The 17,735-nt window shown below is 37.5% G+C and overlaps 1 protein-coding gene across 2 annotated transcripts in view; it reads left to right on the top strand.

The window, feature by feature from the left end:
* Positions 1-3,385, top strand: part of LOC306862842 (cell adhesion molecule 1-like) — a 305,287-nt gene extending 301,902 nt beyond the window's left edge. For both annotated transcript variants that reach the window (XM_079405861.1, XM_079405862.1), the window contains one exon: positions 73-3,385. In XM_079405861.1, coding sequence (XP_079261987.1) covers positions 73-191 — 119 coding nt within the window. In that variant the 3' untranslated portion in view covers positions 192-3,385. The remainder of the gene's footprint in view (positions 1-72) is intronic.
* The last annotated feature ends 14,350 nt before the right edge of the window (positions 3,386-17,735 follow it).

Below are 17,735 nucleotides of genomic sequence, written 5' to 3'. Positions count from 1 at the left end.
GCATCAATCAGAGACCCCGGGGTGCTGGAGATATTGCTTTTATCAACACGTTTTTCTTTGAAACCCACACAGGCACCTACTTCACACACGAAGCCAAGGGGGCAGATGACGCGGCGGACGCTGATACGGCCATCATCAACGCCGAAGGGGGCCACAACAACTCTGACGAGAAGAAGGAGTACTATATCTGAGTCCCGAGGCCTCTGTTCTTCTTACTATTTTCTTTTTCGTTTTGTTTTTGGAGGGAGGGGGTGGGGCATGGGGAAACTGAGATAGTTTTGGTTTATTTGTTTGTTTCATTTTCTTTCCTGGGGATCGAATGACGTAGAATGCTACACGGGCAGCTGAGAAGATGTAGGTATTTGTGTTATACAGTGGGGTCAGGGGTGGGGTTTCGGGGTGGGCGGGATACCAGGCGTTGCCAGATATGAGTGTAGAAAGCGTCACCACACAGCACCTCCCCAACTGCTGGTATTTTTCGTTCATTTTCGACCATTTGCAGAAAATTCTGTGCCTTGTTCTGAATTTCTTTTCTTAGTCATGCTTTAAACGCCATCCATCACGTCACACCTTAAACCCCCCTCCTTGGAAACACACATACACCACCATCTCTGATTATCGACTTTATCAGCTTTCCTATGAAGCGCACACCTCAATACATTCCCCTACACTGTGGGCATCTCCTTCAAAACATCATATCCTCTGTACTAAGAGCAGGCCTAGTCACATAACAGCATTTTGATTTACTCAATCCCAAGTCATCAGCATCATGAAGGGAAGTACAAGCAGCTTCCTTCCTTCCTTCCTGTCCCCCAACAAGTTGATGAGACCGGCGTAGAATTGATCCTCAACATTGCACCTGTTTTCATTCTGGCATCGCTGCAGTATGCTTTTATCCTTGGTTTACTTCATTTACTTTAGTTTTTTTTCCAATTATACTGCATATGCCAGTACATCTGAAGCATCGCAACCACTCAGAATGAGCATAGGTGCAGACGAACGGTTCCTGGTGAAGGTGACCCTCTAGCACACGTAAATAACTACCTAAAATTATGTCAAAGCGAACGTTTTAGAGATTGTTTTGTTAGGCTCAAGGGAGGACGCACCACAACCATCATGTTTATAGATGTACAGAGAGGGAAGATTTGGAAATGATTTGATTGCTATAACTTTACTACCTTAAAATGCATTTTAACAGCCAAAAAACATCTGCATTTGTGTATCTCGTTTGTAGGCGCGTCAGTGAGGATGTGACATTGATGTTAAGCAGTCCAACAAGTGTGTAATGGTATATGATTGCCTGTCAAGTTAATTGCCTGTTTGTTCTTCCTCAGAGGAAACCGTGGCAATCGCAGCTAGCTTATCCTAGTGATATTAGTATTTGAATATAAACTGCCCAAATATCCCAGACTCCATGGTGCGAAAAAGCTCCACGGCAACATAATTTCCTCTTGAAGTGTAAACAATGTGTGTTTTATTGTTTCTAATTGCTGTGAGTTGCTCCTCCGGGTTCCTGCTTATGCATAATAGTACTGGGCTTCAAATGAGGTTAGTTTGAATGGAGAGTGAAACAATCTTTTATTACCAATACAGTTTGAAAAAAAAGTGGAAAAAGCTTTTAATAACATTCCAAATATTTTAGGAAAACCGTCTAAAATGTAATTAGCCGCATTTGTGGATTTTCCCCTATATTGTCAACACATGACACTAACCAAAAAACTAGAAAATTGCCTACACGCTCAAGTATCATGTTCTCTTCGCTCCTGTGAACGCATTAGACATTCCACCGAAGCCTAGCTACAAACGTAGCGCCAGTTAAGGGTACATAATGTAAGGTGGCTAAGATGTCTAAAGTACTTTTCCTCAAGAGAAGTATTTCTTCTCATTTCCTCATGACTCTCTCTGTAGTGTAAATGAACTTAGATGCCATAGTTTAGGCCCTGCTGAAATCAACCTCAGTGTGTAAATAAAACGGCAAGGTTGAGGGGGGAAAACACACTCTCGTTTGCTTTATTTTCTTATTTAAAAAAAAAAAAAACAAGCATTCACTGAGACATTTTAGAGTATGTGCATTAACCATGAGAAACACTTTTGGACATGTTTGTTTTTACGTAGAATACAAATCCGAGGGAATGTCTTGCAGCTTGATGGTTACCGTTGCAGTTGAGATATACAGTTGTGTGGCTTGTGCTTAACTAGTGAGCATCATTTAGCTTTGGTCTGGCAGCTTCTGAACAGGATATCAGACATCCCTTTTTCTCTTTTGCATATGTGAGAGACATGACATCAGTATACTAATTTGTGGTATTTAGACTGGGCCGATGTACATTTTGTTCAACTCGTTATGTTAGACCTGTTTTAATGTGATTAATGTGGTTTAATCCACTCTACTAGGCGTGAGGACTTAAGACAGATGGTCGATGGGAAGACGCGGTTATGCCAGTGATCTATTTTGTCGTCTGTCTCTTGTACAGCAGGTCGAATCGAAAGTGTCCAAATATAACTGCTTGTTTTGAGATGTGAACTGGGTTCGGTTTCAATTCTGTCATTTCTGTTGTCGTGTTTGTTGTTTTTGTTTGATAGTGCAAGTGTTACTGATGGAATTTGATTTGATTTCTATTATTTGAACCTGACAGTTTCATTTAAGCCCTGTCTCAGGTTCACAAACAATACACGGTATGTTTGCATCTCAGGTAGAATGCAAAGTTACAGCCCCCGATTAAGAAAGTGGAAATTAAATACAAACCGGATCAAGCTGGATCTCAAATCAAATAGTGAATTTTACATTAGAAGTACGTTTTGTGTATTTTTTGTTGATGTTGTTTATTTGGTGCACTGTAAACCGTGTACATAATGTACACACTATGTTGAGTATTATCTATTTTTAGACCTACTTCACACAGGGAGGACCGGAAAGGACAAACCAACTGCTCTCATGGTAAAACGTAATTATTTTACAAGTTTTAGAAGAAAATAAAATAAGTATGAAGGTCCACCTGTAAATCTAATCATCAGTAAGGTGTGAGCAGATTGTATGAGATAAAATTATACAAATTCACCCCCAATTTGGCAAAATGTAAAATGGTTATTAACTTCCATGAGAGTGTGTTGGGGCAAACGAGTACCAATTTGAATTCAAAGTCGACATGTTTCTAGTTCTGGTTCCAGATAGTTTGGAAGGTTTTGAACGTTTATCATTCATTGTTTTTAGGTTTGTTATTTTTTGTCTTTCTGCTGTACTTGGGCAATGTTACTGTGTATTAATGAAGAAAAAATGATATCCACATTCCCATACACATTTTGTATTTGTTCATATTAGACATTTTTACAAAAAAATGGAGAGTTCTTGTCTTAATAAAAAAGAAAAGATATTAATGTTCAAAGTAATGCTTGGTTTTGGTGCTGTTATTTCTTGTTACATGACATGAAAATCTTACTCATCTTTTAAAGGTAAAGTCATACTTCTGAAAGCACGAGCGAAAGTCGTCAATGATCTACAGTGCAGCAGGATCTGAATCTATCTGAAAACTGACAGAATCTCATCAGGAAAAGGTGGGATGTTTGTCTATCAGGATACTTGTGCCATTAATATGTGAGATGCACCATCTTCCATACAGGTTTTTCCTCACAAACCTTCAAAGAATGTGTTACATCTAATGTTCCTAAAATATTTTTAACAATTTAGCTATTGCGCTATTCACATTTCAGTGTCTTTGGTATGTTTTAGACCAGTGAGTGTATGATCACGTGATCATAAAGTCTTTGTGCTGTGTTGAATTTGCTTCCAAAGATACATTTGTGAGTTCATTCTATTTCTGAATACATCAAGACTGTACTAAAAACACCCCAGGATCATTTACGGGCTTTTAAAGTTTACTTCTGCTTTAGAGCGAGTTCACGAAATCCAGTCGAGGCTCTCGCTTTCGCATCTCCTTATTATCCTTGGCATTCTCAGCTCTGTCACACTTCTGCATTGTACTTTTATTCGGCTGAACTTCGACCAAGGCAGCCTACAGAAAGAACATCTCTCTAAGGTATAGCACGCTTCCCGCCGCTTCTTTCTCAAGCAGTCTCATGCCCGCACCCTGACCTCGCCGCCCAGTGGCAATCTCAACGACACACTCTGTAGATGCTGACCTTGAGTTGTAGCTTTTTTTCTTTTTTCTTCCCTCTATATGATGCCTGGTTTTTGATTGCCTGAGCAGGAGCTCAGCACCAGGGTTGTCACACTGCCAAGGCTCAAAGTCACCCTCTGCTCAGATAGGATGGATCTCAAGGTACAGGCAGAGAGGAGTACAGATGTCACGTGGAATCATCTCTGTTCCAGAGAGAGACAGAACCAGATCTGGGGGAGAAGAGAGCGCTTCGTGGCTCAAGGCGATGGCAGGATTTCATCATTTCCTGTAGCTTTGCTAGATTACAGCAGAGCCTGTAAAGTTACACTATATCTGGATTAAAAATCACATTTTAATACTTTTCTGACATTTTTTTGAGCTGATGCGATGGAGTAGCTCTCAGCACAAATCATTACGATTTAAAGCGATTTTAACAAAAGTTAAAATGCTATCATCACTTACTCACACTCATGTCATTTCAAAACCCTTCTCTTTTCGCTTCCATGGAACACAACAGAATTGTGATACTTTAGAAGGAAATAGGTCCTGGTTGTTACAAAAAGCACATAAAACTAACATTGAATAACTAAAATTATTCTGCTGCTTAGACTACTGAACCTAGTTACCCCTCCTGCAATATTTAAAATAACATCATTAGAAGTCATTTGAAATGGTTTTCAGTTATTATTTATTGTCATAATGTTTTACATAATGTTTGGGGAAGTCGTGGCCTAATGGTTAGAGAGTCGGACTTGTAATCCGAAGGTTGCGGGTTCGAGTCTCCGGCCGGCAGGGATTGTAGGTGGGGGGAGTGAATGTCCAGCGCTCTCTCCACCCTCAATACCACGACTGAGGTGCCCTTGAGCAAGGCACCGAACCCCCAACTGCTCCCCGGGCGCTGCAGCATAAATGGCTGCCCACTGCTCCGGGTGTGTGTTCACGGTGTGTGTGTGTTCACTGCTGTGTGTGTGCACGTTACTCCCTGTACAACTTTTTACACATTATTTTTGCACATTCCTCTTATTACTATTTAAGTCAACAACATACTGACCTGCACATTTATATTATATTTTTTATCTTATTTTATTTTATTCTTTTATTTTATTTTATGTTTTGTACTTCTCCTTCTTAATATTTGTATTCTATATAATTGCACTGTCCTTGGAGCGGACCTGACCTACATTTCACTGCTGGTTATACCCTGTATAATTGTGTATGTGACAAATAAAACTCTTGAATCTTGAATCTTGAATCTTGGATGGGTTAAATGCAGAGCACGAATTCCGAGTATGGGTCACCATACTTGGCTGAATGTCACTTCACTCACTTCACATTATATATTTGTGACCCTGGGCCGCAAAACTAGTCATAAGGGTCAATTTTTCGAAATTGAGATGTTTACATAATCTGAAAGCTGAATAAATAAGCTTTCCATTGATGTATGGTTTGTTAGGATCGGTCAATATTTGGCCCGAGATGCAACTATTTAAATATCTGTAATCTGAGGATGCAATAAAATATAAATATTGAGAAAATCTCCTTTAAAGTTGTCCAAATGAAGTTCTTAGCAATACATATTACTAATCAAAAATGAAGTTTTTATATATTTACAAAATATCTTCATGGAACATGATTGTTAGGATATTGGACATTAGTTTTTTATTTTTCTGTTTTACCTGCCTTTTTCTGTTTCCTTATTTGGTTTTGTTCCTGTTCGGTTTAGAATTCATTTGCTCATTAGTCTCTATTAGTTCACTCCCATCACCTGTTCATCCCTCGTCAGCTGCACTATTTAAGTCATCCTTTCTGTTCAGTTTGTGTCCGTGATTATATATGTTACAGCATTCGTTGTCCTCGAAAGTAGACCTTATTATTTTATACCTGCCTGCCATGTCTTGTTTACCGTCCTGGATTACAACATAACAATGATCTTTACTTAATGTACTAATGATTTTTGACATAAAAGAAAAATCAATAATTTTGACCCGTACAGTGTATTTTTGGCTATTGCTACAAATATACCCCAGCGAATAAAGACTGGTTTTGTGGTCCAGGGTCACATTTGATATTATATTTTAAGAACAGACTTTATATAGGTCTCACATCAGATTAAATTTACCAAAGTGATTTTGCATATAGAAAGCATATTAAATGCAAGTGTCTACTTTAATGTTTCAAATAAATAAAATGTCAAAATGGGTGAAATGTTCCATTATCATTCAGCGTAACATACAGTGGTGTGAAAAAGTGTTGGCCCCCTTCCTGATTTTTTTTTTTTTTGCATGTTTGTCACACTTTAATGTTTCAGATCATCAAACAAATTTAAATATTAATCAGAGATAACACAAGTAAACACAACATGCAGTTTTTGAATGAAGTTTTTTATTATGAAGGGAAAACAAAATCCAAACCCTGTGTGAAAAAGTGCTTGCCCCTTAAACCTAATAACTGGTTGGGCCACCCTTAGCAGCAGCAACTGCAATCAAGCGTTTGTGATAACTTGCAATGAGTCTGTTACAGTGCTGTGGAGGAATTTTGGCCCACTCATCTTGGCAGAATTTAGTGAAGTGAAGTGAAGTGAAGTGACATACTTCCAAGTATGGTGGCCCATACTCTGAATTCGTGCTCTGCATTTAACCCATCCAACATGCACACACACAGCAGTGAACACACACCCGGAGCAGTGGGCAGCCATTTATGCTGCGGCGCCCGGGGAGCAGTTGGGGGTTCGGTGCCTTGCTCAAGGGCACCTCAGTCGTGGTATTGAGGGTGGAGAGAGCGCTGGACATTCACTCCCCCCACCTACAATCCCTGCCGGCCCGAGACTCGAACCCGCAACCTTTGGATTACGAGTCCGACTCTCTAACCATTAGGCCACCACTTCCAGAATTGTTGTAATTCAGCTACATTGGAGGGTTTTCGAGCATGAACCGCCTTTTTAAGGTCATGCCACAGCATCTCAATAGGATTCAGGTCAGGACTTTGACTAGGCCACTCCAAAGTCTTCATTTAGTTTTTCTTCAGCCATTCAGAGGTGGATTTGCTGGTGTGTTTTGGATCATTGTCCTGCTGCAGAACCCAAGTTCGCTTCAGCTTGAAGTCATGAACAGATGGCCGGACATTGTCCTTCAGGATTTTTTGGTAGACAGCTGAATTCATGGTTCCATTTATCACAGCAAGTCTTCCAGGTCCTGAAGCAGCAAAACAGCCCCAGACCATCACACTACCACCACCATATTTTACTGTTGGTATGATGTTCTTTTTCTGAAATGCTGTTACTTTTACGCCAGATGTAATGGGACACACACCTTCCAAAAAGTTCAACTTTTGTCTCGTCAGTCCACAGAGTATTTTCCCAAAAGTCTTGGGGATCATCAAGATGTTTTCTGGCAAAACTGAGACAAGCCTTTGTTCTTTTTGCTCAGCGGCGGTTTTCGTCTTGGAACTCTGCCATGCAGGCCATTTTTGCCCAGTCTCTGTTATGGTGGAGTCATGAACACTGACCTTAACTGAGGCCTGCAGTTCTTTAGATGTTGTTGTGACCTCTTGGATGAGTCATCGCTGCGCTCTTAGGGTAATTTTGGTCGGCCGGCCACTCTTGGGAAGTTTCACCACTTTTCCATGTTTTCGCCATTTGTGGATAGCTTTTGAGGATCTTTTGGTCTACTTCACTTTGTCAGGCAGGTCCTATTTAAGTGATTTCTTGATTGTGAACAGGTGTGGCAGTAATCAGGCCTGGGTGTGGCTAGAGAAACTGAACTCAGGTGTGATAAACCACAGGTATGCACAGGGGGGCAAACACTTTTTCACACAGGACCATGTGGGTTTGGATTTATTTTTCCCTTCATAATAAAAAACTTCATTCAAAAACTGCATGTTGTGTTTACTTGTGTTATCTTTGATTAATATTTAAATTTGTTTGACGATCTGAAACATTAAAGTGTGACAAACATGCAATAAAATAAAAAATCAGGAAGGTGGCCAAGACTTTTTCACACGACTGTATAGTTACTGTATGTAAAAATGAAAGAACATAGTTATTCTGACCTGTACTTATTAAAAATATATAAAATAAAAAGTGATCATACTAGATTTTATTATATTTAAAATGATTAACTTTTTGCTGGTGAATAGGTCAAAACTAGTGGTTTGAAAAATAGTGGCAAAGATTGGTAAAGATTTTAAATTACTATTAATTAGTAATTTGGGAGCTGCACTGTGATCCTTAGATTATTTTAATGTAATTAATGATCCATGCTCTAAATATGTCTGACAAGACTTTTTGGTAAATAAGCTAATATTACTCTGAATGACATTTTAGTGGGTGTCTTCTGTAAATCGTGATAAAAATGTATAATAGTCATTTTCTTTCTAAAAAAAAAATAGTGAAATCTAGTGGAAGTTTCTGTTTGTTTTCTGCTATGGTAACATCAGTATGACAAAAACCATATGACAAAAATAGGAAAAGAGCTTGCAGATTCTACACAAATTCACAAAGAAACAACAGCATATAGCTCTGAAATGACATGAGGGTGAGTAAATAATGTCAGAATTGTAATTTTGTGTGAACTACCCCAGACTATAGGACATCAGGTCCATTGCAATCTCATATAGGAGAGAGCTCACCTTTACAGACTCTAAATGGATCCATTGAAGGTAGTTGGAAAGAGGAAAGTCATTCACAGCAACAATAGTGTGTCTTAATAGCATTGGCCCTCCACTCACTGCAGTCTGGGTCCACAGGTGAGAAGGGGACTGATTCCTGAAATTGCAAGAGATTTACAAGGATAGAGATGGAGGAATAATCCATTAAAGCCAGTATGGGGTTTTGTCTCAATACAGGCATTTATAGGACTGGAGTGGACAGACTTATCCCTGTGTGTTATGACATCATTTCTGACCCATGGACAAATCTGATTCAGAGATTAATCATAGTGTGATTCATCCCTGATTAATCAGACTCCAGCCATTGTTAGCATGTACCTGATATCCAAAAAAGCAATTCAGACTCCCAATTGATTAGATGTGCTGAGCTTTAAATTACAGTGTCATGCTTAAAAATGTAATGAAATAACAAGATATCAATGCAATTGTCCTTTGTTTCAAAGAAAAGTTGCACACACACAACATCTCGAGAGAAAAAAAAAAACTTGTTATAGGGTTTAATTCTTAATTATAAAACAACAGATACCTTGTTCAAAATTAAGTATCTGGGCCCTTGCTGCTTGTCAAACATTAGTGGATCATGTTCGTGGTTAATATAATGAACTACATCTGTGGTTACTCTGATACGACAACTGTGTGAACCTGAGGTGAAATTACTTCATACATCCACTAAAAATCAATTTTCAGAAGTAATTGAAAAATGCTATCTTATGCAAAGACATTCCGACAGTTTTAAGTGTGACTTAAGTGGCCAAATACTTTAGTGTAGCATCTAGTAATTATATGGATGCAATAAAAATGACCCTTCCTATGCCATTTAGAATAATTACACCTACATTTATAAATGCCACTACTGCAAAACAGATGGCTATACATTAAGATGCAAACTAGCATATTAGACGCGGATAAGAGGTAACGACGAAAAACACTCTTGCCCTCAATGTGATTTGCATATTTAGTTTCGTTCCTCTTCTTGATTGAAATGGATTTAATTCAATTGCTGATCAAGCCAGTCAGCAGCATGTCGAGAACCTGCACAGTTAACAAAGTGCAGCAGAGTTGGGTGAAGTCTAAAGCAGAGTTTGTGTACAGTATCCATTATTTCTATTTAATAAAAGACAAACAAATCCCAGCTGGTGTCACCTAAAACGTCTCGCTGGATGTGTGTCACAATGAGTAATAAGGCCGCTAACAGCATGTAAGTCACTGTGAGCCTTATTTATGTCTTTGAAGTCTTTTTGGCTTGACTTTCTTCTCATCTCTTGTTAGCGGGATGCAGAGATTTCTGCCATGGTGACAGCCTCTCGGGGGGGTTGGGGGAATAACAGCTCTTTTCTACGACTTTATAATGATCTAGGATCTGTGAAACAAACCCCATATTCTTCTTATTAGTTCTGTGTTGTGTTCTAACCACACCAACCTGCTCGCAAACTGCACTTTCCCAGATGGCAAACATTTGCTTTGATTTTAGCCGAAGCGAGAGGGAGTTAATGAGACTTTGATGAAGGTAAAGGTGTTTGTTATATAATACACCTATAGTACACCTACAGCAAGTGTAATACTGTGCAGTAAACATCCATTCTAGCTGAAATAAGATAAAGTTCAGTTCTTGCATTTGCATTGCAGGTGTGAAAGTGTCCTCTCCATCAATCTTTCAGTTGGCACAGGATATCCAGAAGCTTCCTAATAAAGACCGCTCCACTTTCTTTGTGCGTATTTATCTGGGTTCAATATTTTGTGTGAAACCCTGTAACTACATGATTTTTACCCTTTTACAAATGATACATTTTTTAAATCCATCTTTTGAACTCTTTGTACAACATGATGGGAAGATAAATGATAAGACTTTAGTATAGGGACCAATTCTCACTATTGCTTATTAGCGTGCCTGTTATTAACGTGTTGGCTGCTTAGTGCTTATAAAGCACACATTCTATATCCGTAATTCAATACCTAAACTCAACAACTATCTTACTGTTAGTAAGCAGCAAATTAAGAGTTTGAGGCAAATCATTTATAAGTTTATTGGATCTTAAAATAGTGACCAAACTACTAAACATCTCATCTCATTCTCGAAAATGCTTATTCAACCCTGTTACCAAAGTTACCTTAAGAAGAAAATGATTAAGAAAACACATTTCTATCATTTTTGGGATATTTATCTACAAAAGCTAAAAATATAAAATTGCTAGCTGACAGCTTGATAAATGTTCAACCCTGTAATTAGATAACAATGTTGCCCAGTTAATTTTGGCTGTTTAACTTTTTGTCTATTTAATTTTGATGTTTATTTAATGTTTATTGCTAGGCAATTACAAAATCACAAAAATCAGGGCTGTAAACCGTTTTAGACACATCCTCTTGTGGCAGCAGGGTTGTAATGAACTGAAAATGAACCAGCTCATATAAATCAACATTTTCTGCAATCTATACATCTTTCATTGACCATTGATATTTAAAAAAAAAAAAGAAAAGAAAAGAAAAATAAACTGCATTCCAAGGCCTATCTTTATTCTATTCATGGAAAGTGCTTGGCATGCTTGTCACTGAATATTTACGTCTAGCATCAGCCTCACTAAAAACCAAAAAGATTAATTTTAGGTTTTGCAAAATCAGAAATTTGTAATTGGAAAGGTCTCACTAGAAAAGGAGACTGCATATTCTATATATCTATTTTAAAAAAGGTGCTTAAAAATGCTGCGATGATGCAGTTTATTTTGTCCTAGTACACAGGTCACCGGTGAGGCCAGTACATTTATGCTGCGAAAGTGTGAAAATGGAGGAAATTTACCTCTGAGCCAGTCATCCTGCAAGGATTTATGTTTATCCACTTCCACATTTTGCAGAAATATAGCTTTTAGTGACTAAGTTTGCAAATAATACCAGAGCGCGCTAAGTTTTCGTTTGTCCTCCCAGTTTCAATAGAGCAGCATTATTAGGAAATTCCACAGCATCTCAGTGATGATTAGAATTGCCGTTCTCCAATGCCGCGGGGACGGTGGAAGCTATCGGCTGGATCCTGTTATAACAACTCAAATTGCGTTGAACCGCAATGAGTTGACTGGAGCAGAATTGATTATTTGTCGAGGTGCTTTGAAGAATTACACCCTCGCTTTGTTATACAGCGTTTTATTAAGTAACGCACTGCGAGTAAATATTGTTGTCTTTTATTTGCCAGTATTACACAGTATGATGGTGCCGTTGATGCGCTTCATGCTGTTAGTGGCAGAAGTAACTGCATATGACTGGCCATTGATAGCCATTGAGAGCTCATAATTGGCTGAGCCTCAGCATTGGAGCATTTGCAATCTCACGGGTCCCTCTCTGTGTGTCTTTCTCCACACACATATACACACACAGTCCATTTCTGGAGCTTCTCATTGGAGCTCTGGGATCTCTGTAATTGTGGTGTGTAATAGCAGATGCCCCTCTGTCAACCCTGAGTACACATCACTTTCACAACAACCACAACTGCCATGTTTTTTGGGTTTTTTTGGCCTTCTCTCCCAGGGTTTTATGAGGTCAGATTGCACTCATGTTCTTGCAACAACATTTTTGTATTTTGTTGTTTGTATAAATGTCACCCAGTGAAAAGGTTTTTCATTTGGAGGGAAGGGAAGTGGTACAGAATCAATTAATCTGTTCACCTGGTGGTGGAGCATTAATCTCTCACTCGCCTCCAGAGAATCGGATGCAAATGGACTGCCATGATGATACTGTTGGTGTTCTCTAAGACTGCGTTGCTTTTATGTTTTGTCAGGAAATCTACTTTAATTTACATCATTTGTGCTTTGTAAAAAAAGCCTCACCCGGGTTTGGATTGCATGCACACGTTCACATCTTTAATTGCCTGTCTTCGCAGCGGTCACAACTCACGGTGGTCAAGTCACATTGCCACAAATAGCAGAAATGGTATTTTTACCATCAAATTATCTTACTATTTTTCACTGTTATCTCTAAAGTGATGTTTTTTTCCAAGAATAGTTTTAATTTGAAAAAACATTTGATTTGTTCTCCATGGAGACACAACTTTCCCAATTAATTCTAGAGTGAAAAGTTTGTGTCTCTGTGGGTGAGCAGGGATTGATTCGGCTCAATATGATGCACTGCATTTTATTCCAAGAGCAGCATCGAACAGCAGCATCTTTTTAAAAAAGAAAATTGTCTTTATTTTTTTTTTTTACTTTATACTCTACTAATGGTTATATGCAAAAAATAGGGGGAGATTGGCGTAAAATGTGGCACCTCCTTTATAGAAAACTGTGCAGGATTGACCATGAGACATTCACATGAGAAATACAATGTTGTTTTAATGCTACAAATAGCATACATTTTCTACATGGCATGTGGGGTAAAGTGTGCCATTGAGCTTTACCAGCTTTACCAGGTGGTGGTGATGGCGCAGTGGATAAGACACATGCCTTTGGTGTGAGAGACCCGGGTTCGAATCCACTGTGAGACACCAATGTGTCCCTGAGCAAGACACTTAACCCCCTAGTTGCTCCAGAGGCGTGCGACCTCTGACATATATAGCAATTGTAAGTCGCTTTGGATAAAAGCGTCAGCTAAATGAATAAATGTAAATGTACCAAATTCTGGAAATATGATTACAAATTGTTTAAAAGGAGTTTCACTGCCTTCACGTGTGTGGATTATTAAACTTTTATACTACTATAAGTATATATATTTTATACTATAGTACTTTTATAAGTACTATAGTATAAAATATATATAAAACAAATAAAAAATATTAATCTCTGGTCGGAAATATGGTGGTGTATCAGACTTTTATTGCAGTGATCTTGTCCATGATGAACAAAAAGGCTGTTGAACTAGTAACAGTGATTTTGGTCAAAACCATTTTCTGCTCAACAGAGTGAAATATTGAGGTTTTCTATTTTATTAGTTTATTTGTTTCTGTTTTGATAGACACGGGGCGCATATTAATACAAAATCCACATCAACTAACAAAACAGGCATCAAAAACTTGGCAAATTTTCTGAAAGCTATTTATTTGAGCTCACTTTAAGAAGAACCGATGCTAATCTCTGTTTTGTCACTTTCGCAAAACATTCTTGATGAAAATTCAGTTAAATATGACTAAATTTGATTTTAATTATTTAGGTACTGAGTTGCCTATTTTTTCCCTTAGAATATTTCAGCTTTAGATGCGAATTACAAATTCAATTTCAATATGCAAGTTTCCACTGGTTGAAATTCAAGCCATGTTTCATGCAAGCAGTTCATTCAGAGATACACTCTTCTCCCTACAGCAAGACACTGTGTGCTTTCTAAAACGTAATTATAATGCAGAGGACATTCTCCACCATTTTGATGCGTCATCCAAGCACTCTGTGATACATTCAGCTACTAATTTAGTCAATGCAGAGATTCCATAAACCACATGGACAATCTGAAGTAAACGCCATTCTTCTTAAACGGTAGTTCACAGACCAGGTTGTCCTTTGCCCATCACTGAAACTACTTTGAAACAGAAGCTTCTCAAGCTACTAATCAAAGATTTTCTTTCTTTCTTCCTTAAGGGGCCATATAAATATGTAACTTGTTTTTAAGACATGTTATTGTTTTGCACTGTAAGAAATTGTATGATCAATAAATCATTAAGCTATACATTGTTATAAAGACATTAACATTATAACATTGTTATAAAGACTGAATCTCAGTCTTTTAATTCATATTAATATAAATTGTTGAAATGACTTACACAGCCAATTTGATTATATTTCAAATTTAAGGCAGCAACAGAAATTAAGTTTGTAAGTTGAAGTAGGTGGATTTCTTTCTCTTTTTTTAGTGTACAATAACTGACACCATCATTTATACAGTATAAGTCAAAAACAGTTATGACGAGCAGCATTTTACAAACAAGAACACAAAAATACCAGACATTCAACTTCATTGTAGGGGTAAATCAAATAAATGAATGATTTTTTTTTTTTAATTCACTTGAACAGTCCTAATGAATCAATTCTCTAAAATGAATCAGAGCACAGTTAAAGAGAGCATGTTCAGTTCTTTTTCAGCTTGTTTGTTTGCAAATAAAAAAAAAAAAGAATCCTAAAAAAGAAAAGCATTATAATTTTTTAGTTGCTAGTTACTGTCATGAAAACTGTAGTCACGTTAGTAGCTTTCTTTTAGTACCCTTGCTACTACCCAGCATTAGCCCATATTACCAAGTCAAAGCGCATCAAAGGTCACCCAGCACCTCTTCTTATCTAATCAGAATGACAAATCGGCATCTCTCAATCTTCTGGCCGTGGATGATAAGTAGAAGGTCGGAGGAATTAGCAGCCCAGGCAGTTAATGCCTCCATGAATCCTGCGCTGCTCACCCACAGGAGCTGAAAGAAGGATTTTTCTGAGCACTCAGAGGCCTGATAAAGGTAATGAACAGAAATGCAGGAATGATGAGTCGGGGGGGAAAAATGTATGTGTGCCACTGGCTGAAACTTATCTCTGTGCCTCACAAAGCAGAGTGTCTCCACGCACACCCCATGGCCTAGCAGCAGACGCCTGTGAAGTATCAGAAGAATGCTGAGCACAGCCAGACCGGCTGCAGATGCTCCGTGCAGCCATGAGAGACTGGCTCATTGTGGAAGGTGCTGGGTGATGCTGCTACAGCTGCTTTATTTCATATGCTGCACTTTACTGCACTAAGTAGTTTGCCAACCTGCATGTGCAGCCTCAGAATAGTGAGCCGAGAAGATTTTGTAAAAATGCATTAATATAGGTAAAAAAAAAAAGTGTAAAAAAAAAAAAACTACCAGATGCATGCATACATAAATCAATCAATAAATAAATAAATTCAAATTATGTGGAACAGGGTTGTTTTAGTATCCCTGATATACTATTATAGATTTTGATAACATTTTGAATAAGATTAAATTTTTCTCTCTTCATTTAATTTTAACTTAATTTTTTTTGTAATTTTGTTGTGTGTTTCTGCCATTTAATTGTATTATTAATTATATTTTTCAAGTCTATATTTTTTATTGTTAGTTTTAATTTAGTTAAGTTTTAGTTATTTTAGCACTTAAAGGTGCCATAGAATGCATTTGGTACAGCATTTTAAATTGTTCTCTGATATCTACACAGAAGGTATGTGGCTTAGGTAAGGGCAAAAAATCTCCAGAAACGATTTTACATGTCCATTTACAACCCTAGGATTTCTCCCTAGAATGAAACGGTCTGTTATTGGCTTATTTGGCAGGGTCATAAATAATAATGAGCTCTGCTCTGATTGGCTGTTTCACAGTGCTGCTCAATGTTGAGCTCTGCTCTGATTGGCTGTTTCACAGTACGGCTCATCAGCAAGAAGGAAGCACAGGGAGGAAAATATATATTTAAATACTTTCTCTCGCAGTTATATCGTCGGGTAATTATATTGTATATAAAACGCGGGCATCAGGGAGCCGTTATTAATATGCGAGGCATTGAAACTGCTTTTGAACGATCCATCGATCGCGTTATAGTTCACTTTCAAGAGACGCGATCACACAAACTATGTTTACATTATGGAGCAACAGTACTTACCACACATTTCACAAGATCAGATGCTTGTCAGTGGTGCGCAGGATCTGTAAGTCATTCGCCATCATCCTCATCTCTCCTTACTGAGAGTGAAATCGTATGTACTGTAACAGGCTACCGCTAGCAAGGAGCTAACCATGTCCCTTTAGTGGCTCGCGTTATTTGCTTTCTGTGCCTTTCTGAATACAGACACCAACCCATCCCTGCACTTCACACCCCCTGCACGGCCTGGAACATAACATTTATTGTGTTATTTTCGCTGTTGTCCACGCTTGTTTATGTACAATACCTGCAGAGCTTCTGATGGTTCGGCCGGCTTAGAACAAGGACGGGTTTATGCAAATGTTGGGGGCGTAGTGATCGCGACTGTTGCGTCACAGTCGGTGTTATGTTCTGATTCGCCTGTTTTTCAGTGGTCTTTTTTAATCACGAGATTTACATATGAAGGAGAAAACTATGGTGTTTGAGGCTCACTGTATGTCATTTCCATGTACAGAACTGTTATTATTTAAATATGCCAGGGTAAAGACAGTTTTTCATTCTATGGCACCTTTAAAATAAATGGAAAAGTGGATGTATGTTGTCTAGACAATTAGGTAAAATAAAATGATTTTTTTTTTTTAAATAGTTTATTTTATTTTAAATAACCATTTTTATGGAAATTTGTGGAAATTTAGTTTGAGCTGCAAAAAGATATGGCTCATTTAATATATGCTTCTCAGTTTAAATATATTCATATTATAAATAAATAATAGTAATAATAATAATAAATATATATTTAAAATTAATATTTAAATATACTTGTATGTATGTATATATATATATATATATATATATATATATATATATATATATATATATATATATATATATATATATAAAATAATTATTATTATTATTAAATATAATACATTCTAATATAAATAATGAAACATATTCTAATATTTTTTCTAATATATTATTATTATTATTATATTTAGGTTGTGAACTGAACACATCTAACATTGGTAAAACTCACAAATGTGTAAAACTATAAAGCTACAGTAAATATGTTGTGTTCTATATCAAGTGGGATTCCTTGATTCCTCATTTCCAGATTGAATGACCTCAGTGCAAACTGTACAACATAAAGACAATATTTTTATAGAATTCTAGCCATAATTAGGGCTTAAAATGACCTTAAGTACAGTAACTTCTCTGAACAGCTTTTCCTGATCATGTAAACATTCATGTCCTTATAATGGCATCATTAAGTAGATGGCATTTACAGTTGTAAAGCATTCAGCAGTTGTGACATCTAGAGTAGTCATACTTTGCTCTATTGTCACCTTTATCGGTCACATTGTCAGCGTGCAGCAGAGTATAATTAGCGATCAAACAATATGCAGGAAAGAGATCTGTGCAG

This window comes from Barbus barbus, assembly GCF_936440315.1.
Source record: "Barbus barbus genome assembly, chromosome: 43".
Lineage (NCBI taxonomy): Eukaryota > Metazoa > Chordata > Actinopteri > Cypriniformes > Cyprinidae > Barbus > Barbus barbus.
Note: the sequence above shows the minus strand (reverse complement) of the source record. Positions and strands in the feature narration are given on the sequence as shown.